The sequence below is a fragment of the Erythranthe guttata genome, chromosome 2 (assembly GCF_056151865.1).
Source record: "Erythranthe guttata isolate IM_541 chromosome 2, IM_541, whole genome shotgun sequence".
NCBI classification, from domain to species: Eukaryota; Viridiplantae; Streptophyta; class Magnoliopsida; order Lamiales; family Phrymaceae; genus Erythranthe; species Erythranthe guttata.
The window spans coordinates 16,938,816-16,962,585 of NC_142534.1; the positions used below are offsets into that span (position 1 = coordinate 16,938,816).

The following is a 23,770-nucleotide window of genomic DNA, read 5'->3' on the forward strand; positions in this document are numbered from 1 at the left end:
AAGCATGTGAATTGTGAATTGTACTCCAAACTGGTACTTTTAAGAAAATTGAAAATCACCAAAATCGACGAATTTAAATATGAGTCGGTTAAAATTATCAGCCGATTAATTATTAATTGTCGGCCATTAAGAAAAAATTGTTCGAAAATATATTGGTTGATCGATAAATAAGTATTGTCATTTCGGTGGGGAAAATAAAACGAAATAAAATAAAAATTAATTACAAATGTTTAATGGTACATAAATTGAAATTGATTGGGCGTATGGATTGACACAAGAAGAGGTGAATGTGTCACCTTTTACATCAAATCAGGTCCCATTTTGTAGCATCGATTTGATCATACGACTGAAGCAACTCTTTCTGGTTTGTTGTCCACACAAAACATCCTACCTTAATATTTATTACTGATTAATAATTATATTCAGTGGCACTATTTAAAAAATAACATAATTAAAATTCAGGCCATGTTAAAAAAATATTAAATTTATGTTTATTTTTTCATTACAGTCAATCCCTGAGTTATGGTCAAATTACGAAAACCCCCCTCAACTATGTATTATCTTACAAAAATACCTCTCTATAGGTAAACTTAGGGATGTTAAATTGTTAATCGAAATTTCGGTACGCCAAATACAAGAGGGGTTTTTTCGTAAAAAAAAGTTAAAAGAAGGGAGTGAATATAATTACCCAAACGAGTTTTTTTCGTAATTTATCCATATCTAGGGGTTTGCCTCAGTTTACCTTATAATTAATCCATAAAAAATAAATTAATATGTACTATAGATTTTTTTTTTTATAATTAGAGTTTAATTTATAATGAATTGAGGATCTCTTTATCGACGCTCGTTGTATTATCCTATACAGGGTGAAATACAACGAATAAAATTTTATCATTTGTAAGCACATAACACACATATACACACATTGGTATGCGTAGATTAACAGCAAAAAAAAATCCGTTATAACATTCACCGGATATAAAAATAACCCAATATACTAATCAAGAAACTTGTTTTGGTGACACGAAAAACACAATTTCCTCGTTTGTCTACATATCACATGGCTATTTCCCCATGTGTTTTAATAGTCAAATAATTTGGAAAAAAATATCAAAATGTTTGAACATCTATTCTTTGATTTTAAAAAAAGGGTCAAAATTTAAAATATTACTACTAATTTGTCCAATTAATCAAAGTTATAATTAATTTGATGGATTAAAATATTTTGGTTGATGAACTAAGGCTTATTTCTTTCGCAACAATAATATTGTCACAATTATTCATTTAAATTGAAGTAACTAAGGCTAGATCTAGAGTATACGTCTTCTCAAAAATCAATATTATACGAGTTGACTCATGATTACGATGTTTCGTTATGTACAATACTCACGAGTCACTCAGAACAACACGACGTAAATTATAGGCTAAATTAGGGTCAACCCCACAAGATAAGGCCCAAGTTCAAAACACCCCTTTTATTTGTGTAATTGCAATTAGTCCCTTAACTATGTATTATTTATTTATTTTGCATATTCATTCTTAATGTGTCAAATTTATCTACTAAATGCGGGATATTTTTGTAACAAAATATATAGTCGAGGGGAATAGTTGTAATTATCTAAACACAAATTTTTTTCTCATAATTTAACATTATCTCATGAATTGCCGTAATTTTACTCTAAATTATAAAGTACCATTGGATCCAATAATATTCGTATATAGGTTAATATCCATCTTACTATTCTTTTTTCCCAACTATAAATTTATAGGGTAAATTACTGCCATCCCCTCACATAATATTAAATTACAAAAATAACTTTTATATTTGGATAATTACAATCATCTCCTCAACTATTTACTGTCTTACAAAAACCCTTATTCAGTAGGTAAAATTTTCACCATGAGGGTTGACATGTAAGAGAATGAGTTTTTTCGTAATTTGACTTACTTCACATGTGACCAAAATTACTAATTTGCCCAAATTTATACCAAACTATATCATACATGTGTTAGTTTAACATTAAACATACTTAAAAAAAATATGCTAATTAATAAAGTGTATGTCTAATTCTAATATAATATAATAAAAACATTCTTGTTTCTTGTCCAAATCAATGTAAACATCCATAAATCCATAAATCAATAGTCCATCTCCACATGGACAACACCCTATTCTATAGCCCCACTCTTTTTTTATTTCATTAAATAAAATTAAACAAAACATTTTTATTTATTTATTTTTTATTATTCTTTTACACATACATTTAATAATATTAATTATTCAACGACCAGTGGTCACTATTATCGTTATTATTCAGGGGTGAAAAGAAACCAAAGCGCGTGTGACTCACTCTCTATTCCTCAAATACAGAAAAAATATTAAAAGAGCACTACTCAAGTTTTTTTTTTCTTTTTTCCAGCTTTATATATATGTATATATATATGTAAAATGAGCAGAAAAAATGAGCATAATTGGGGGCAAAAATAGGAAAAAGGGAGAGAACAAAAATAAAGAATTACGAGATTACCATTTTCTTGCAAGAGTTGAGGTTTAGCCATTTTCTTGCAAGAAATATATGCAGGAACTAAGTGTTCAACATACTCATAAAGGGAAAGAATTTCAGTACTACCCCCACCCCCACCCCACCCCCCACCCCCACCCTACTTTATCATCACACACTGCTGACTGCACCTTCCCCACACAATACATATATTGTATATGTATATATGTAAAACCAAAACACACACACAGAAACCTAGCTACTGCACACATATATATATATACACACAGAGAGAGAGTGAAGATAAGAAGAAGAAGGAAATGGGGAGAGGTAGAGTGGAATTGAAGAGGATAGAGAACAAGATAAACAGACAGGTGACTTTCTCTAAGAGAAGAAATGGTCTTCTCAAGAAAGCTTATGAACTCTCTGTTCTCTGTGATGCCGAGGTTGCTCTAATCATTTTCTCCAGCCGAGGAAAGCTCTATGAGTTTGCCAGTACTAGGTTCTCTCTCTCTCTCTCTCTCTCTCTCTCTCTCTCTCTCTCTCTCTCTCTCTGTATGGTTATTACATAAGCATACATATTTCAGACATATGGGTTTTGTGTGTGTTCATTAATATCCAGTCATGTGTGTGTGTGTGTGTGTGCGTATACTTATATATATATATGTATATTAAATAATAAATTTGGTTTGCTGGTAAATGTTAGCCCTTGTTCATAATACCTTGTAAACTCCAAAAGAAGATTTACTTTTTTTTTTTTTTTATTATTTAATTTTCTGAATGGTTGAAAAGAGTGTGTTTTGGGGATCAGATCATATCAAACTGGGGTTTTTTTCTGTTACCCAACTGATTTCTTAAAGAGTTGCAGTTTTTATTTTATTTTATTTAAATATTGTATTTTTATATTATCATTTGTTTATTGCTTCAAGAATCAAGATTGATGCTTTTTTTTTTTTCTCTCTTGTGTGTTTGAATCTCCAATGAGGGATCGACACGTTACATGAGTTAATTTTTCTGAGAATCCAGAAATTAAAAATATCAGAAAACTTCCTTATTCTTGAAACCCTTTCTTGGACCTCTGTGCAAGATCTAGGGTTTCTCTCTCCTCTTTTCTTCCTCCTCTCTCTCTCTAGACACACACACACATACACTTTTTTATGTACTTCACAAATTGTAGTGGGGGTACCAAAAATTAAATAATGATATTATCACTCTTCTTAAATAAAATCAGTGTCAAATTTTGTCTTGTTTCTCTTACATCCTCAGATCTTGTGGTTTCTTTGCTGGTATGTATATATATAAATTGCAGATACGTACATACACGCTTAACTATGTGCAATCTGAGCAGTATTTATTTTTATTGTAATGAAAATTGAAGAAATTAAAATGGGTCTGAATCTGATCAGAAGAGGGTTGCATCATGCATGTGAAAAAACCCAGTCTTTATTCAGATATCTTTTCATCTTTTATTAATTGTGACTCTTATTTATTTATTTATTTGGCAACGCCACCACATATACATATATGATATATGTATATATATTGGTGAAACATTTAAATATAAATATAAAAAAAAAAAAATAGGGTCAGTTTCGTAATATTGTTTGTCTCCATTGTTAGCTGAAAAAGGTGAGTTTTTCAGGTCAAGAATTTGGTCTGATTATTCATTGTTAGCTGAAAATATTACTGTCAGCAAAGATCATCTTCTTTACTCTTTCCAATTGTAATGATTATTATTATTAATTTATTATATTTCTACAAATAAAAAAAAATTAATTAATAAAAAAAAATCAGATTCAGATTCTTACATATATTTGTTACTGGAAATGTGACCTGCAACCAGGTGATTACATATATATCTCTTTAATTAACATCTTTAATTTGTTACATTTAAAAAAATGATGTAGCCTATAATGAATTCAAGTTTGTTTATTTAGTCTTTTTTTTTTACTAATAATTAAATATATTTATTTACGGCGGCAGCACGGCGGAGACACTCGAACGGTACCAACGTTGCTCTTTCAATCCTCAAGAAACCAATGCTGAAAGAGAAACACAGGTTTAATTTTTTATATAGTTTTCATATTCCAATTATTAATTAACCTATATATACATATATATATCAAGTAATATAATTGAATTTCTTTATTGGTGTACAAAATATATATATATTTATGTATGTATGTATGTATGTATGTATGTATGTATGTATAGAGCTGGTACCAAGAGGTTTCAAAATTGAAGGCCAAGTATGAATCTCTGCAAAGAACTCAAAGGTCAATATCCCATTATTATTATTCAATAAATTAATTAATTACTATTTTTTCACACACACACACACACACAGATATGTGTATGTATATATGTATGTATATGTATGGTGATGGATGTGAAAAATGAATGATGGGAGGGAAATAAAGGCATCTGCTGGGAGAAGATTTAGGACCGTTGAGTATTAAGGAGTTGCAAAATCTTGAAAAACAGCTTGAACTTGCCCTTGTTCAAGCCAGGCAAAGGAAGGTATTTTTTGTTTTTTATTTATTCTTTTTTTATTTATTATTATATTTATAGATATACTAATAATATTATCCCTTTTAATATATATATATATATATAAATATTTTCCCAAATCTTGAACCACAATTATTTGAACCAAGTATTAAGGTTTGCCTGTGTAATTAATTATTGCAGACACAGCTTATGATGGAACAAATGGAAGATCTACGCAGAAAGGTATTTATTGATATTGATTTTATTTAAAAAAAAATTATATATATATTTTAAACATTAGTAGTTTCCATAATATTTACATAAAGATTAATTTACTTCTATTATTGATTAATATATATTGATTATTGATAAATTAATTATTATTTTGCATTACAGGAGCGCCAGCTGGGAGACATGAACAAGCAACTCAAGATCAGAGTCTCACTCGAAATGTCAACGGTATACATTAATCTCAAATTCATATTATTGTAATTTATAGAAATTATTGACATTTACTTTGTTCTATTAAATATTAATGTTAAATTAGTAAACTAATTAAATAAATATGCAGCTTGAGGCAGAAGGACAAGGTATGAGAGGGCTTCCTTGCCCGTGGAACTCCGGCGAATCGGCCGCCGGAGGTGGCGGCTTCCATCTCCAACTGCCACCTTCCCAACAAGTGGACACTATTGAACCACAACCTGTTCTGCAAATGGGGTATGTATATTATGTATATGTATATGTATATGTATATGTCTGGATATATATAAATAAAATTGAGAATATAATGAAAAAGAATTAATTAATAAATAAATGTATATGTATATGAAATGCATGCAGGTATCATGACTATGATATTGGAGAAGGGTCATCAGCTCCAAGAAGCATGGATCTTGACAATAATTTCTTCCAAGCCTGGACCCTTTGACTTTCACCTTGACCTCCTATATATATATATATATATATATATGTATGTATTAATTTCTTCCTGTCTGAATGATTATATATTTAAATGGCTTTGTGTGTTTTTTTTTTTCCCTTTTCCCTAAGAGAAACGAGAAGTTACATGATATAGGTCATTAATTACTAAGAAGTATTATATTAAGAATGATTGAATATTATCTTTTTGCGAATGATCATAATCGAACGGAGAATTTATAATGTGTTCATACGTACGAAGATTTTCAAATCGTCGACCAAGTCTTCGCAGTGTAGAGCTCCTTAGCCACATCCCGTCGCTAGCTCTAGCTGGTCGTCACTCAAGGAACTCAACCATATAGACTCGACGGAGTGCTATCGCCGGTGAATCGTTGTGGCGATGGGTTTGTAATTGAATAAATATTTTCAATTTCATTTACAAAATTAAATATGAGTTTTATATCAACATATTAAAATTTGCACAAATCCCTTTTGTTTATCTATATATAATATAGGGTAAATTACAACCATCATCCTGAGTATTGATAAATTACAAAAACTCCCCTCATGTTTGGGTAATTACAAAACTCACCTGATCATGTTTGGGTAATTACAAAACCTTCTCTCAACTTTAAATTTTCTTACACGTCCACCCTTGTGGTTTCAAATTTAGTGGAATATTTTTGATTGTATGGAATATTATAAATTTTGTACACGTTTTATCCCATTTGAGTTCCACATTTTGAAGCAAGATGATCATAAGATGTGTTTTTTGACTTGTATATATCATATTGTGGAGCATTAGAAACTGTATTTTTACACAAAACGAGTACAAACTAGAGCACATTCCACATAATCTAGATGATTATGTTGAATTTGACACCATAAAGATGGAGGTGTAAGAAGATTCATAGTTGAGAGGTAGATGTAATTATCCAAACATGGGTTTTTTCGTAATTTGACCATACCTCAGGGGTGGTTGTAATTTACCCTATAATATATAAATTTGTAAAATGCAATTTGCCTCCTAAACTAATGGTCATTTTGTACTTTGTCCACAAATCTTAAACGATTCTACCTAAGTTTGTTAATTCGTTGCTCAGTGCCGCGTAAATTCAACTTTCCAGCAATTTTGGACGGAATGTTAAATCATGGACGTACCACGTGATATTTTGCAAGGGTAAATTCGTCCTTCTGGTGGGTTCGATATATTAAATGTAATTAATCATTGAAAGAAATAAAAAAATAAAAAAATCATGATTTAATTGTTTTCTTTTTTTAATTTTTATTTAAGAAAAATTTAGACAATTCATTATTTTTGTTGGGCCTTTATCATTAGTTAGAAAATACAGAGGCATAGGCCCAAATAGAAATTGAGGCTTACAATATCCATTAAAATGCACGTGGGTGTGGCCCAATGTTAGTGCCTCGGTCCAATGATATTTAAAATTAGGGTAAATTACAATCACCTCCTAAAGTAAGATCTATTTACGAATAAACCCCTCTATTTTCAATAATTTCATCCACTCCTGCAATTTGTAGATTTCTTACATTTACACTCTCCTCTTGTAGGGAGTGAATGTAAGAAACTTACAAACTGCAAGGGGATGCATGTAATCTCTCAATTTCGTTTTGTAAATACACTTAACCTCATAGAGGTGATCATAATTTACCCTTAAAATTAATGTCGTAAGTGAATATATAAAAACCAGAAATATAATAGAGATAAGTAACATAAATAATGTGATTTACCTAATACAAAACGTATTAGGAAAATACATTTAAAAAATATTGATCCAAAAAGTATCCGACAGGTGTCAGTCGATACACGAAACATTGCTGAAGCACAAATACATTATAAAATTGAAGTGCATAAAACAATGTATAGATACACATCAAGAGAAGCTATAGATACACTTAATACATAGCTCCACATAGGAACATAAATAAATTGCCAACTTGATGAACAATGCATACATATTCCAAGCAAAAAAAAAACAAAGAAGAATGTGATGATTCACATCTCCAAAATAGGCAATTTATTTGTAATTCCAAGTAGCAGGAACTAATTAATTGAAAATGAAAATAGTAAAGCCAAATGTAGAAAAATACTTATATATAAAACTTACAGAAGGCGAAACGAAAAAACGGATAATTAATATATTTTTTTCACATATAATTAAATAAAATTCATTTCTGGAAAGGACGCTTGTTCCTCGTCTCGGGGGGTCCAATGAACAATTCTGTCTCGACATCTGAAACTTCACTTATCTCTGTCGACGGCACAATCGCTCTCTCTTCGTTCGATCCCCGTTGTTGTTTTTGGAGTCCAAACTATTAATAAGAATAAATTAAAAAAAAAATAATACATTAAATCATAGGTTGGAGAAATAATTATTCCTCCTTCATGAATTAATGTAGCAATATTTGTTTTAAAATCATAATATTTTCATTCGATCTCGTCGTACTACGTACTGAATTTAAGGATATTGTGTAAAGATCAAAGACAATAAATTAAAAATAAAATGGAGCAAAGAGGGCAAATTAAAATACCTTATCACACAGCATGGCATTTTCAGCAGCGAGGGCTTTCCCCTGGCCATAATTAAAACAACACAAAAATTTACGACAATATAAACGCGCATATAAACATACATGTCGACGAGTATCTATACACGATGCTCGATAATATCGATTTGCAATTTAAACCCTATTTCACAATATTTCTTGCAACTCTAATTGTAATAAATTTAAACCACATATATAGATTACCTTTTCTTTCAACTGCTCAATCTGCTGCTTGTATACTTGCATCTGAATCCACAAATAAATTAATACATAAATTGAATTATCGATCACATTCCGTAATATATATATATATATAAATATATATATATATATATATATATATATATATATATATATATATATATACCTTTCTTGCACGAATGGTACCGACGCTGCGCTCGAGCTGCTGTTCTATCTGCTGCAGTTCTTCGAAGGTGCATGCACCTAAACCTTCACCAAGTAGCTTTCTAAAAAGTATATATAAATAATCAGATATCAGATTTATTTAATTATTTATTTATTTTTCTCGATAATTACTAGCAAATTAAAAAGTGTAACAAGGTTTGTATTAAATTTAAAAAAAAAATAAAAAAAAATCAGACCTTTTCGATGCTTCAAGCTGCTCGATCTTTTTCATCATACATGCTGCTTCGTGCTTTAATTGCTGCAATTTTCGGTCACATGTTAACAATCGACATGTGAAAAATGCACTAATTTTTTTTTTTTATATACACGAGGAATTCAAGAACATCGGATTAAAATATAACCTGCATATTATGTTCTTCGGGGGGTTTGTGAGCTTGAATCTCTTTCGTATATTTTTGGTATCGATCAATCGTGTCATGCATGCTGCGAAGTTTATATATGCGCGTACCAAAATACAATTTAATCCTCAATTTATTCGAAATGAATAAATCTTTAAAAGAAGCCATTAATAGGATGATATTTTCTAATTAAATATATGAAAAAAAAAATCAAATGGTTATGCATTAATTTTTAATTAACATATAATTTAATCTAATTAACTATAATATCACCCCCATGATAATCAACAAATATTGATATATAATATATATATATACACTAATAATTAAGAACTTTAGTTTCTATAACATTTACTTGTACTTATTTCCTTACAATTACAAATTGGAAGGTCAATTCTTTGTTCAAGGTCAAAACCCTAGCTCTAATTTGGGGCTTATGTTTTAAAACAAAAGAAATCACAACAATTACAAAATTAAAAACTTTCAACATAAATATAGGGAAGAAGAAGACTGCTGATAAGATCGTACAACTGGTGAAATACACAATGTGGTTTCATACCGTAGATCTATATAATAACTACCAACTAACCACACATACCCATGTGTGTGTGTGTGTGTGTTATTATGTGTAGATGAATGATGTAAAACTACATGGTGTATTTCACCACGTGGGTAGGTTCTACAGAACCGAAGAAGACAAGGGGACATCACTCCCCGATCGATTAATTCTTTTCGCCACTTTAATTTAATTACTAACATTACCCTAAACCTTGTTACAATTGAAATTTATAGACCAATTGTTTGTTGCATTTTATGCTTTATCTCAATGCATCGATGCCACACACCTCCCTCCGTATGATATTTATATACTTTGCGATGTGAACAAAACGAGAAATCGATAATTAGGATTTTGCAAAATGCTATTTATATTGTAATTTGTTCATCTTAACTGAATAGTTGTTATTGAAATATATATAGAGAGGTACAATATTTTTATTGGTATATGCAAAAATATATATATCCAACTTCGTACAAGCATTGGTTGCACAAAAAGATTCTACATGTCATAAAAGGAGACACATACATGAAGAGGGATGGTGTCTTGATCAAAGACAAATGCTTTACTAGGTACTGCCTTGACTCACACACACACACACACACACACACACACACACACACACACACACACACACACACACACACACACACACACATATACATACATACATATACATATATAATATATAGGGATCTCTACTAGCTCTAGCTAGAAAGGGTCTTGATTAAATTTACCATAATTCAAGATAGAAGAGTTGATTTAATTTTAAAGATAGTTTTCTTATAGTACTTATTGAGAATTTGAGATATATATAGTTTAATTGTGATCATTCAACACTTCTCTTTATATACAATCAAGTTTTTATTTCAGACTTCAAATAAAAATCAAGTCTTGAAAATTATCTTAACACAAGAACTTAATCTAAAAGCTGGTGTTTTTTTTTTTAATCTTAGATGAGCCCTCAAATTCAATAAGTTAATCTATATATATATATAATCCATAATGAAATCAAGACAAGAACTTTGTACTGGATTCTTGTGCAAGAAATCTACTAATGCATATCCCAAATATATAATTAGAGGGAAGCAGCAAATCATATACATCTGTAAAATCATGATTTTCAAGAACAGATGCCATCATGATCTTAGAAACAAAACCCATATATAACAATGCATTAATAATGCTAAAGATTGCACCTTTTTCACATTCAGATATCAAATCCAACATCAGCAAAAGACAAAGAGATAAAGATCCATACAAGAATCTATATGTATGTATATGTGTGTGTGTGTGTGTAAAATTTTGATGACAGTTATTTGAAAATACTAATGATGTAATAAAAAAAAATTACCTGGAACTAGCAAATTCATAGAGTTTGCCTCTAGGGGAAAAGATTATGAGTGCCACCTCAGCATCACAGAGGACAGAAAGCTCAAATGCTTTCTTGAGCAGCCCATTTCTTCTCTTTGAGAAGGTCACTTGCCTGCTTGTTGCGTTCTCTATACGCCTCATCTGTGTCTTCCCTCTCACCATTTTCACACTCAACTGCGTGTAAACTGGAGAAAAAAAAAAAAAAGACCCTCTTTCAATAAGATTTAAGAAATTAAAGATTGGATTTTTATCTTCAAGAACTGGGCTGTGATGATAATAAAAATTGAGTCTTGATGAAGATGAACAAAAGGAAAGGAAAAAAAAAAACAGAAAATAGAGATATTGTATTATATGTTATATTTATATATATATTTTTATGTTTGAATCATCATCACCTGCGATTGTGCAAAGTATTGTAAGAATTTGCCAAAAATGAGTGATGTGAAAATGAGAGGAGAAAAAGAGTGTGGTAAAAAAAGAAGAAGAGAGAGAAGAGAGAGAGAGAGGGGTATGATTACAAATATGGCAAAAACCCAGAGAGACTTTTGGTTGGAGGTAAGAGATGAAATAGGCCTAAAAATGGGAAGATACAAATCTGATATATGTGTGTGTGTGTGTGTGTGTGTGAGAGAAAGTAAGTTTCTTGAAAAGTATTAACACAATAGTAATAATTCTATTTAAGACTTACTTATTATGAATTAGCAAAGGCTTAACAGAGAGAGAGGGATGGGATTCCACACTTTTTTTACACACACACACACACTAGCTTCTTCCTATTTATGTATATTCTTCTCTTTTTTCCTATTCAGACCCCAGCAACAAAAGAAATAAATAATAATATATTAATAAATAAATAAATAAAATCAAATAAAAAAAAAACACCCTAATTCTTTCTTGGGTAGCTAGTTTTGGCCAAGTCTAAGTCAAGTCCAAGAACTAATAATAATAATTATGAAGAGAGAGAAACAAAGAGTTCATGCATGGCTGTGTTCTATACACACACACACACACACACAATAACACACACACACACACACACACACATATATGAAGAAATACACAACATCATATGTATATATGTATGAAGGTGAGAAATTAGAAAGAAAGAGAAAATGGAGGGAGGGAGGGGGTCCGTACAAGGTTAGAAAGATGTCAATATCAGTAGTAACAGAAGGTACAAAAAGCAGCCAATCAGAGATCGAAAACGCATTTGGATGTACTCATTTTTTAATAAAAGTTTCAATAGATTTAGGGACAGCCTTACCTTTCACATGGGACCCACCCCCCTACCCAACCCCCCACCCCCCACCCCCACCCCCACCCCCACCACCCCCCCTACTACCATATATCATAGTTCTTTTTCCTAATCAGTCTTTCAACCCTATATTCGCTTCTTACTCTTTCTTAATTTGTCCACTAACTTTTATTGCCCAAAACTCACATATTTAATCCTTTTTTATTTATTTTCTTGATTCATCAATATATATATATAAATAATAGTATTTATAGGCATATCCATCAGCTGCCCCTCTATTAAAATAATATGCTGTTTCAGTCCTCTCTTTTAACATAGTTTCTTATAAGTTTCTATCATTGCGTTTTATTTCTATTAAAGGAAGCCAGCAAGTGGACAAATTCACTGTGTGTGTGTGTGTGTGTTTTCATTATTAATTAGCTCACCGTATATTTCTACTAAATAATAGAAGTATTATAAATAGAAGAAAATAATTTTTTTTTTTCTAATTTTAATTTTCTTGAAATATTGATCAGACAAAATCATCAAATCAAAAAATAGGGGAAATTACAGTTTTCACCCCTCAAGTTTGCACCAATTCCATATTTGGTCCCTCATGTTCACAAGAATTATACATTTAGTCCCTCATGTTTCAGCAATTTAACATTTTTTGCCATTTTTTGTAAATTTACCGTTAGTTCGTCAATTAAGGTAGTGATGAACACATGCTTGATTCCGTTAGTGCTAACGAAATTAACGAAAAAGACTAAAAATGTTGATTTTTTAAACAAGGACCAAATATATTTTTTGAGAACATAGGAGACAAAATGTGGAATCAGTGTAAACTTTTTTTTTTTGATAATGCAGGAACCCGCAGCCAACCATATAGGTTGAGGGATAAACTTGAGGGATAACAAATTCGTTCGTTTATAGTGCAAAATCTAAATTTCAATCGTTCTAGTTATTAATATTATACTCATTTTTTATGTTATACCAAAATTTAATGTTTCACTTACACTAGTTTTAAAATCGAAAAGAAACGACCTAAATATCTCAAATTTTATTCCTTGTCACCCTTAGTTAGGAGTATAAACGAGTCGAGCTCAAACTAAACCCGACTGTTGTGTCGCGCTCGAGCTGAGCTTGAATCCAATTTGACGATCTGGCTTGAGCCGAGTTTGTGAAGGTCGAGGCGAATCACCGATCGATCTCACGAGACGACTCAACTCATTTAGAACTCGAGACAAAATCAATAATCAATGATACAGATAAATCTTTATCCCAAGATTTTCACCTAGTCGAAAGCTAGTCCCCGGTAGATGAAATATTTTGATTATTGAGAACTTTGTGATTTGACATGCCTATACTTTTATACCTCAGATTGAGCCCCAAAAAAATATATAATAAATAAAAAAAAAAAAAAAAAAAAAAAAAAAAAAAAAAAAAAATTGGACAAGTATTTATTGCTACAATTGACTTTGCAATAAATGATGTAGATAAATATTTATTTTCAAAAGTAGTGAATAAAATTCAAGCAAAAGAATAAAAAATATCTAAATTGTCCCTATTTTCTTTATCTAGTTAATTTCATCCTTTAATTTTCAAAGGTCACATTCATTTCTACAGTTCATCTTTCTAATTATAGTCCACAAATATCTCTCTTGGTTTAAAATGTAAATAAATCATAAATAGACAAGTCTACTAAATTTGAATTTTAAAACTTTAAGTTTTGAGTGATTGCGAAATTAATGAATAAGTCAATCAACTAAAATACGTTTCGAAAAATGGGATGCATACTGAAGTTGTATCACTTACGTGGAGTAATTAATGTGGACTGCGAAGCGTAGATCACTGCACACGAGCGAGTGATCCATGCAACGCTCAAGTAAATTGGTATATCATCAAATCGAGAAAATTTCAGAGAGTTCAAGCAATCAAAAGTAACGTACAACCTTGTAAAAGTGAGCAAGAATCGATTATTTATAATTGACTAGTAAAATCATTATCGGGGAATAAATCTAATGAATTTGTCCGTAAATTATTTTTATGTAGATTGGTTGAATGAACGATCAAATATTAATAATTAACTGATCAATTAGATAGGTTCACATCCGATATATCAAACAATTATTAGCGTGCAATCGCAACGAATAAAGACAATCGATGATGATCACACATGACTAGACTCACGTACTTTGTAATTCGGATCAGTTACGATGTCCAACAGAAATAAAAATTGATTATATTCAACGGAATCGATCTAGATATATCGTTCTGACATGTAATCCACTAAAAAATTATAAAATATTACATTTGAGGACAATACTTTGTCTAAATAAACTTTATTCCCAATTTTTTTTACTATTTTTATTTACAAATTACTATTTTAATACCAATGGTCCCGGTGAGAGAAGAAAAACAAATGTTTACAATGGCCTATGAATTTGATTCTCGAGAAGATATTTGGAGTAAAATTATCTATAAAAAAAAATAATATTTTACAGTGGAATCCCCAGAAAATGAATTATTATAATATTAACACCCAAAAAAGATTATTTTAAACTGAAAAGGTGTAATGGCAACACCTGTCGGCAAGTGGTGTGGGGTTTAATGCCTTTTTGTGGCCAATGGCACAGGTTTTTCGGACTCTTTTGGTATTTTTAAGAATTTCAGGGTTCGAATCTTAAGAAAATGTATGCAATTGTACGTGGTCGGGGACCACCTTGTGGGCCCCACAACTGCTTCTCATTATAACCTCCCAAAATAATGTGTTTAATTTCATTTTTCATGCTTCATTCGTTTATTTTATTACTTTTAAGTTAATCATTTTTCGTAAAAATTATTTTGTAGAGTTCATATTGTTTAGGGTAAATTACAACCACCTCCCTGAGGTATGGTCAAATTACGAAAACCCCGTCTTGTTTGGATAATTACAACCACCCCCTCAACTCATCAAATTTAGTGGAACCTTCGAGATTATATAGAATATTATCACTTTTGTACCCGCTTATTATATTCGAACTCTACGTTTTGAAACAAGATGGTCATAATATGTGTTTTTTTGGCTTGTATATATCAAATTGCGGTGCATCAAAAACAGTATTTTTTCACAAAACAAGTACAAACTAGAGCACATTTCACAGAATCTAGATGATTACGTTAGATGTAAGAAAAAAACATAGTTGAGGGATAGATGTAATTATCCAAACAAGAGGGATTTTTAAATAAATTAACCATACCTCAGGGGGTGTTTGTAATTTACCCTATTTTTTATTTTATTTTTGTACACAAATTAAAAAAAAAATGGGACCCCTTACCTTCACCTGCAACCAGCCATATATGTGTATGCGCCGGGTAGATCCTCCACTCTCGTGCGATATATAACTCACAAACCACACGAGAGCGTAAACTATAGTAGTCTAACCATATGTCGAACTCGACCTAGCAACCGTTGGGGGCCGCAGCCCCCCTCAGCGTACCTTAGATGGCTGTCGAAAAAGATATATAAGATCTAAGATTCATATATAACCACAAAATACATCTGGCCTTTTGCAGTGTGATGTTAATACGGTTGGAAGCTAACTTACAGCGACAAGACAAAACAAATTAATTAAAAATAAATATTTTATTTCGTAAAATTACAATTGTATCCATGATAAAGTATTTATTTTCATTTAAGGTGTTAGTGGTAAAAGATATTTTGAAATTATAAGGAATAATATTTGGCCGACAATTTTTACAGTATCTAAGTGGAATCTCCAAGAAAACAGGAATCAAAAATTCCGAAGAAGGAGAAACCCACTAATCCCTGAAATTACACTTCCGACACTTTTTTTTAGCATTTATAAGGCTTTCTCACATGCAACTTGGTTACTCTTTCATTCTGTACCATAAATCATTTTGTACTTTTGTTATCAATAATTGCTTTTTCTCAGACCATGGAAAAAGGGTAAAAAGGGGAAATTTAAATTTCACATTAATTATTTCTTTGCTAATTCCCTCAATTAATCACTTTTGCATTTTGGGCCCGAAAGAATTTATCAAGAATTCGGCCCATTAGCCCATATTTACTTGAGGTGGCCCACCGAAACAAACGGCTCGTTTGCACACAAAGCCCGTCTATCTAATTGAACTCTCTCGAAAATTGATCTGGACCGCTCATCTTGATAGTTTTATCACAACCGTTTATCTGAGGTACTTAAGCCTCTCCCCCTCACCTCTTCTAATCCTCTTCTCTCATCGAGTATTAATTTATCGAGGTTCTACTGTATTAATATATTTGATGACATACTAAAAAGGAAAATTAAACATGGATAACAATTCAATTCAATTTCCATAAAACACAAAGAATCTATCCACAAGCAAAATTCACCAAGACAAATGATGATGTCATCAAATGCTTAGTTATTGTGTTTCATATTTAAGGGAACACACATCAAATACAAACAAGTGTAGATTTCATATTCCTACACAAATAATCATATGTTTTTAATCTAATTAAATAAACTCTTTTCACAAAACACATCACCACTCCTTACAACACCTCCTCTAATAAACATTGATCGGATATCGACGAGCTCATGTGCAACAATTTGGGAGCAAAAAGTGCAATAAGCAATGGGTACCTTTTCAAGCAAGCCACAAATTCATTCCTCCCGATTTTCCCATGATTATCCACGTCAAATAAACTATACAGCGCGTTGATCTCTTCACAGTTCAAGTTTGGAATCGATAGCGAAACCGCGTCTTGTAACTGTCACGAAAGAATTGAGGAAATGGTGAGAATAAAAGTTTACGAATGAGGGATAATACGTAGAGATGGATATTGAATAATAAACCTCTTGCTTTAAAATGTAATTCTTGTCATTCGTGTCACATTCGCTAAATGCTAGTTCACATGCTTGGCGAAACAGTGGCTGCTTCAAGATATGGGCCGAACCGAGTAAGAACTGATAAAAATAGAATTCAACTGTGAGAAAATCTCGCACCTTCGATCTTGTACTATAATTGGATGGGTGTCCCGATACCACCGAAAGTACTTCGAACATACCCATGCGTAATTAGTAACAAATATGGATTAGAATAACAAATTACCTGTTTAAATGTTATTTTACCAATCTTCTGCACATCAATGAATTCAAACATCTGCAGAATAGGAAAGGAGGAAATATTAAAAAAAAATAATAATAAAGAGAAGCCAAAATCAAGTAAAGATTTACGACCACATGTTAATGATAATTTAGCAAGAATCTTTAAGCTCAAGCATTGAGGCAGAGAAACATAAAAGGATATGGTCTGTTGAATTATCATGTGGCAATTTTTTCCAATACAAGGTTGAACTCAACAATTAAGGATATCTCGAGAGGGTGAAATACAATAAGGACAAGAGCAAGTGCAATAGGAAAAACTTAAAAAATGACCTTTTCGGAGAGACCGCAAGGTTTCAGTCTTAGAGCTCTGAGGAAGTCGTGGAATTCCACTTGTCCCCTGTAAACAAGATGCATGATTTCAACATTATAATACTCTATATCCACAAAGAAATGCAAATTCTGAAAGTTATTAGCAAATTTAATATCCGCATTCATTTTATTTATGCCTATTTCTTGTTGTAGGTTTATTCACTGAACAATGTTCACTCTCTTTTTTTCCCTTTCTTTCTTTTAATTTTGTGGAAGGATGTATTGATGTGCTGCTTCAAAGTACACTGTTGCTTTATTCCAGCAATTGGTTTCCGATTTCTGTTATTAACAAAGTCTATTGCAATTCATTACAGTTCAATAGTTTATAGCTTCCCATCATGACCATTTTGACCTGCACTTGAGAAAAGATACGTATTTTTTAAGGAATCTGTGCATTGATAGAGCATGGGAAAGAAGATGAATTACGCAACATGATCGGGATAAGAACATTGAGAGGTCGGTAAGAACCAATTTAGGTTAAATATATGTAACTGAGATGCAGAAAGTATTAATATTGCCTTCCATTATAAATAAAGAGATTATGTAAATTACTACATGTATGTATATTATGCATATAAACATGGCATATTATTACAAAAACGACAACTTTCCAGAATACCTGGGATCTGGATTCATTTGCAGATATATCTCCAGAAAGTCTACAGCTTCCAAAGCCTTCAAATGCAGTGACTGAAAATAAAAGGTGGTGCATGAATACCTCAGTGATCAAGTGATATATTGAACTTTTACATGTTGCCAAGAATATTGCAAGTGGCAACTCTAAGTATGTCTAATTCATTTTTTAGCCCATGTATTTATTGATTGTGCAATCATAGCTCAGTCCAAACCACCTTGATATTTAGCAACTGATTTCCAGGTTATTTTTTCAGAATCAAGGGGACAATGGGATATTCAGAGCGTACAGGCACGAATAGCCCTGGGGCTTGCAAAGTAAAATTAAGTTAACCTTGTTATTACACTTCTGCCAGACATATTTTTCAATCTAAAGTGAAATACCCAAACTATGATCCTGAGAATTATTTTCATCTTTAGGAAGGTCCTCTTTTTTGCAAGAATTGTTACCAATTTCCATTGAAAGTAAGCATTTACGATTACCAGATATTAACTATAACTCAGATAATATGTACTACAGCAGGAACTATAATGAAGAGGGCTTTGATTCAAATGATTGCAAATTTCTACAAAGCGCCCTTACTTTCATGTCCTGAATGTCTGAAGCGTTGTATTTGTCGGATGTGAAATGGCAATGAAAACAGATATGCAAACACATTGAATAAAATAAGATTTAATAAAAGAAAATTAACCTATTTCGTAATTTTTTGCAAAATTATAACTTACCGATTGTACCCAGGCCATTTCTACCATATACAGCGACGGGTTCTCCTGATGAAAGAAAAAAATCAATATGCTATCAGTGAACAATAAATTCCAGATAAGAAGATGACATACATACCAAGTAACGTACACACGAATAAAGAAACAATGATAGACATGATCTGAACCAAATCTAGCTAAACCGCAAGCCTTTACATATTACTGTAGTAAATGACTAAACCATGTAACACAAATCTTACACAAATAGGAATTACTAAAATCATGGGAACAAAAATTGGAAGATAAATATCTATACACATAAGAAAACAATATAAGAGTAAATAGAACTACTGAACCAAATCCAACAGAACAAAGGACTCTACATTTGACTTATAAAAAAAATAATAATAATAAACTGCTACTTAAACTATTACATGGAAGCTTTGAGGTAGACTCATTCAGCACCACATATTATATTTATGTTCCCTCTAAAGCATTTTGAGTAGTAGCCAATAGAAGGGCTCTAAAGCATGTTGAGTAGCTGATAATAGAAGTGCTTAAAATGGCTCGAGTAAAGATTGCAACACGTAATAGTGAATAAGGCAAAATAGATGGGCTGCTAATAGGGATGACACAATAAAGCGATACATAAAGCTTTGGGCTATCACAAGCAATTCAACAGATGCTACTAAGGGAACAAATCGCCAACCTGCTTTAATTCTGCTGCCTTTGTAAAAAGCATAAAGTCTCCATAAGAATGTAATGTCTGTTCAACATTGAGCGCACTTGCAATTGTATGACCAGTCTGCATTTAACAACACACTATCTTGTTTGAAGGCTGAAATATTAGAGACTCAAGTAGCACAATGAAGATGTAACTAGACAAGACTCACCCTCTCAGCAAAATGAACTGCATTTTCCTTTCGACTTTCATGAGGTGAGACAAGAGGAAGATACTCAACCTGCGAATAGTAAGAACGATGTATGTGGCTGCATCAGATCAACAGAGACATAAAGTGTGAAAGTACGGGTTTAACAGGATGTCACAGAAACATATTGCATGAATCATGCAATAGGATATACAAAATCCCTTTCAACTACAACAGTAATTTTCAGATTGTACATACTAAAAAATATTTACTAGGGGTACTCTTTTGAGAGAAATGATACAACAGCTTAAAGTTGTTGTAAAATTCTGCAATTCTATCATACAACTCAGCATGTAAGTAAAACCAGCACAACCCTCATATGGTTGCTACATATCAATCGGTATATGATTACATTAAAGCAATGATGTTTTAAAACTTTATTTACACTGTCAGCAGCAGGAGCATGTCTACAGTAAAATAATAGTATGAGAGTAATAACTACGATATAGAATAAAAAAAATCTAAAACTAGAAAAATGATTTGAATCAGACCTCCATGAAATTGTGGAACTGCGTAAACATTCTGAACATTAACTTTGCAATTGAAATGTTCCCCCTGAAAAAGATGTTACATTAAGTGAATCTCATAAAGAACTAGAAGGGACATCGAGAAAAAAAAACAATGGAAAAAATGAAAGATGGGTTTACCAGGACTGGTCAAAGTGTACATGTGGATAACGAACAATAACTGGCTGAACAGGATAACCAGGGATGAATGCACCAAGTTGAAAGGAAATTAGAGATCTTCCATTGGTTGTTGTTCCCTCAGGAAATAAAAGCACTCGAGGAAACCGATTGCAAGAGGCTTTTCTCTGTTTTCAAATCCTTAAAAGCAAATTTCTGTATCAAATTGCTTATATATAATAGAACTTTTTTAATCTTAAATATTCTCATCAAACTACCAGCATTTTTCATTGATTTTTTGCTTCAGTTCAAAGCAGAAAGTAAGACAGCACAGATGGATTCTTTCTACCTTTATTTCATTTACAGCATGCTTTCGGGATGACCTTGAGAATCTATCAACATAAATAACCTACAGAACATAGACCTCATAATTAAATCATTACTTGCAAGGGCAAGCTTCGCAGTTATAATAATTCATAAAGATATGAAACTTAGATAACACATTATATGTACTACAATACCTGCATTGCTCTGATGATGGTTCCAACAAAAGGCATGGAATCATGCGATTCAGATGACACTATAGTAGGAAATAATTCATAGAAGAAGAAAATAGGATCAATATACGAAACATGGTTAGAAACGACAATAGGAGCAACCTCCCTTCGGGCAGGCTTTCCTTTTCTTTTTATCCAATGGTAGCTGCAATGTAAAAAACCACACCAAAAAAAAAGGAAATAGTGAGTTTCTGAATGAACAAGAATCTCAAAAAGGAACGTGAAATAGCATCTTCAGGAAAGCATCAATATAACTTCACCATTATCTTACAGCAACATCCTATAAATATGTTCATCATTTTATATTTTGTTTAACATATTATAAATTGTAGAAACCATGAACATGTATGCCACAGATAAATGTTTCTTAGGGGTCCCAACCAGTCTACGGCATCCAATGACCAGATGGAGATAAAATCATAGTGATGACAGATGGACAGCCTTCCTTGTCCAAAATATTACATGATAGACAATATTCTAATCATCAATTGCATGAGATCCCAAAATTTTCTTCAAAAGAATCACATAAATTCAACTGTTCTTCGATAAAGTCATGGTATTATGTGAAACTGGTATTTGTAAGGAGCTACTAAAGAAATTTACAAATTGACCCCCTCAAAAGTACTGCCAGCATTCAAATGTAACTCATAAAATGCAATCATTCAAATGTAACTCATAACTTTGCCCAAGATCTAATTGACCTAACTACTAATCATTAAATACTCGCTTATATGTAATACTAAATATCAATCAAATTTCATTGAACTGTTATGCTTGCCCAGTCAGACCTTCGATTTTTTTTTTCCGTTAAGCATGCTACTGAACTTTAAGAATAGCTGTTGGGAACGAAAATATACAAGTCAACCCAAATTAAAGCATTACAAATTTGCACAAAAATGGAAGGGGCAAAGTGGGTCATCATTGCATAACAACTGTTCAAACCAAAAATCATCAGACACTCGGGTGTGTGAACGGTGTAAACATAAAATTCTGATATATGAAATTATGTATCTAATTTCAACACCACGAGAATCCTTAAAATTTAACCGATTAAATTCCAACAAAAGAGCTATAATATTGAATCTTCGGAAAAAAAAACATACTAATAGAACACAAAAATCGGAAAGGCATACCCAAATGAGAAAAGGATTGCGCGGGAACAAATACGGGTAACCCACATGAGCCGACACCGCCACTTGGGCATTGGATTCTGCCTATCCTTCCATCCGTACGACGCCAAACGGGTCGCCACGTAACCCACCAACAAACACAGTCCAAATAGCACTAGACGGACAGCCGCGACGGGCAGGCAGATCAAAATCTTCAACCACTCGTACAAACCCTCAACGGCTGGCGTGTGGTTCCGAAACGGGTCGATTGTGCTGGATCCGGGCACATCGAACCCATCGTGCGCACCGATGAACGCGAACGGATTATGGCGGTCCTCATCGCTCGATTGAAATAGGGTTTGATGATTTCCGGCGGATAGAGATTGGGATGCGGATGTTGATCGCGGCGTGTCGATTTGGTCGTGGACGGTGAGGATGACGTGGTCAGATGAGAGAAGGGGAGTAGAGAGAGAGTGGTCTTCTGCCGCCATTGCTGGGGATGGAAGGTGGAGAGAGATAGAGAGAGAGAGAGAGAGGAAAACTGTGACAGTGGAGCTGCTAAATTGGGATTATAATACTGTGATTGATTTTTGTTTGAATATTTAAATATGTGAAATTGGAATTAAATTCACTAAATTAAGAAAGGAGGGAAAAGAGAGTGAAAATAGAAAACTTTTTGGATATGAAGATGATAAACACGAAATGTCGATTTTACCCATGTTGTCGACTGATTGTAAAAACATAGGGGTAATTATGGCAATCCCCTAAGATAAGGATTAAATTACAAAAAAAACCTCTCTTATTTGGGTAACTACTACTAACACCACTGAATCCATTTTTATAGAGTTAAATTCAATATAATCTTCTAGATTATGTATAATGTTGTCTAATTTGTACTCGTTTTGTGCAAAATACAGTTTCTAATGCACCAGAATCTGATAATTACAAGTCAAGAGAAACATCTTATGATCATCGTTTCAAAATATGGAGCTCGAATAAGGTAAAATTGGTACAAACTGAGGTAAAATGGGTACACACTAAAGAATATTCCACATAATTTAGAAGATTCCACTAAATTTGACATCGAACGTATAAAAAAAATTATTGTTGGATAGTTGTAACAACCCAAAGATGAGAATGTTTTTCGTAATTTGATCTGACCGTAGTTTGCGCAAAAAAACGAATATTCATACATTACTACGTTAAAAACATTGAACAAAATACCTTTTATTTAAAAAAGGTCTCTCTCTCTCTCTCTCTCTCTCTCTCTCTCTCTCTCTATCTCTCTATCACACATGGTCACATCATGCTACTATTTTATATTACTAGTGATAGATATTCTCTATTGGCCAC

At 32.1% G+C, this 23,770-nt stretch overlaps 3 protein-coding genes across 5 annotated transcripts; 1 reads left to right on the forward strand and 2 right to left on the reverse strand.

The window, feature by feature from the left end:
• The first annotated feature begins 2,458 nt into the window (after positions 1-2,458).
• Positions 2,459-6,112, forward strand: AGL6 (AGAMOUS-like 6). The gene is made up of 8 exons (XM_012988528.2): positions 2,459-3,003; positions 4,485-4,560; positions 4,716-4,777; positions 4,922-5,021; positions 5,193-5,234; positions 5,388-5,450; positions 5,563-5,708; positions 5,832-6,112. Exons 1-8 carry the CDS (start codon positions 2,720-2,722, stop codon positions 5,917-5,919), a joined length of 861 nt encoding a protein of 286 aa, XP_012843982.2. The 5' UTR covers positions 2,459-2,719; the 3' UTR covers positions 5,920-6,112.
• A 1,813-nt stretch (positions 6,113-7,925) lies between these two features.
• On the reverse strand, positions 7,926-11,974 carry AGL20 (AGAMOUS-like 20). Of its 3 annotated transcripts, none has more exons than XM_012988181.2 (8): positions 11,860-11,974; positions 11,152-11,356; positions 9,245-9,326; positions 9,080-9,141; positions 8,845-8,944; positions 8,682-8,723; positions 8,463-8,504; positions 7,926-8,243 (listed from the first exon to the last, which is right to left on the reverse strand). In XM_012988181.2, the coding sequence occupies exons 2-8, from the start codon at positions 11,331-11,333 to the stop codon at positions 8,100-8,102; spliced, it is 654 nt and encodes a 217-aa protein (XP_012843635.1). In that variant the 5' UTR covers positions 11,334-11,356; positions 11,860-11,974; the 3' UTR covers positions 7,926-8,099. The 3 variants fall into 3 exon arrangements, with proteins under 3 accessions (XP_012843635.1, XP_012843634.1, XP_088670076.1); XM_012988180.2 differs by lacking the exon at positions 11,860-11,974 and adding an exon at positions 11,567-11,785; XM_088813950.1 differs by lacking the exon at positions 11,860-11,974 and adding an exon at positions 11,690-11,773.
• A 4,745-nt stretch (positions 11,975-16,719) lies between these two features.
• LOC105963739 (calcineurin B subunit-like protein) lies at positions 16,720-23,055 on the reverse strand. Its single transcript, XM_012988182.2, has 13 exons — positions 22,442-23,055; positions 21,273-21,453; positions 21,101-21,160; positions 20,776-20,939; positions 20,620-20,683; positions 20,093-20,161; positions 19,909-20,004; positions 19,224-19,268; positions 18,484-18,554; positions 17,826-17,892; positions 17,500-17,550; positions 17,244-17,354; positions 16,720-17,158 (listed from the first exon to the last, which is right to left on the reverse strand). The coding sequence occupies exons 1-13, from the start codon at positions 22,906-22,908 to the stop codon at positions 16,940-16,942; spliced, it is 1,665 nt and encodes a 554-aa protein (XP_012843636.2). The 5' UTR covers positions 22,909-23,055; the 3' UTR covers positions 16,720-16,939.
• Positions 23,056-23,770: the final 715 nt, after the last annotated feature.

Coding starts and splice junctions, on each gene's coding strand:
- AGL6 (XM_012988528.2), top strand. CDS start 2,720: ATGTATATATGTAAAACCAAAACACACACACAGAAACCTAGCTACTGC. Junction 4,778..4,921: donor TCTCTGCAAAGAACTCAAAG/GTCAATATCCCA, acceptor AGGGAAATAAAG/GCATCTGCTGGGAGAAGATT. Junction 5,709..5,831: donor CAACCTGTTCTGCAAATGGG/GTATGTATATTA, acceptor AAATGCATGCAG/GTATCATGACTATGATATTG.
- AGL20 (XM_012988181.2), bottom strand. CDS start 11,333: ATGGTGAGAGGGAAGACACAGATGAGGCGTATAGAGAACGCAACAAGC. Junction 9,327..11,151: donor TATGAATTTGCTAGTTCCAG/GTAATTTTTTTT, acceptor TAAACTTCGCAG/CATGCATGACACGATTGATC. Junction 8,244..8,462: donor ATGCCATGCTGTGTGATAAG/GTATTTTAATTT, acceptor TCTTATTAATAG/TTTGGACTCCAAAAACAACA.
- LOC105963739 (XM_012988182.2), bottom strand. CDS start 22,908: ATGGCGGCAGAAGACCACTCTCTCTCTACTCCCCTTCTCTCATCTGAC. Junction 20,940..21,100: donor ATGCTGTAAATGAAATAAAG/GTAGAAAGAATC, acceptor ATTTGAAAACAG/AGAAAAGCCTCTTGCAATCG. Junction 17,355..17,499: donor GTAAAATAACATTTAAACAG/GTAATTTGTTAT, acceptor TATTTTTATCAG/TTCTTACTCGGTTCGGCCCA.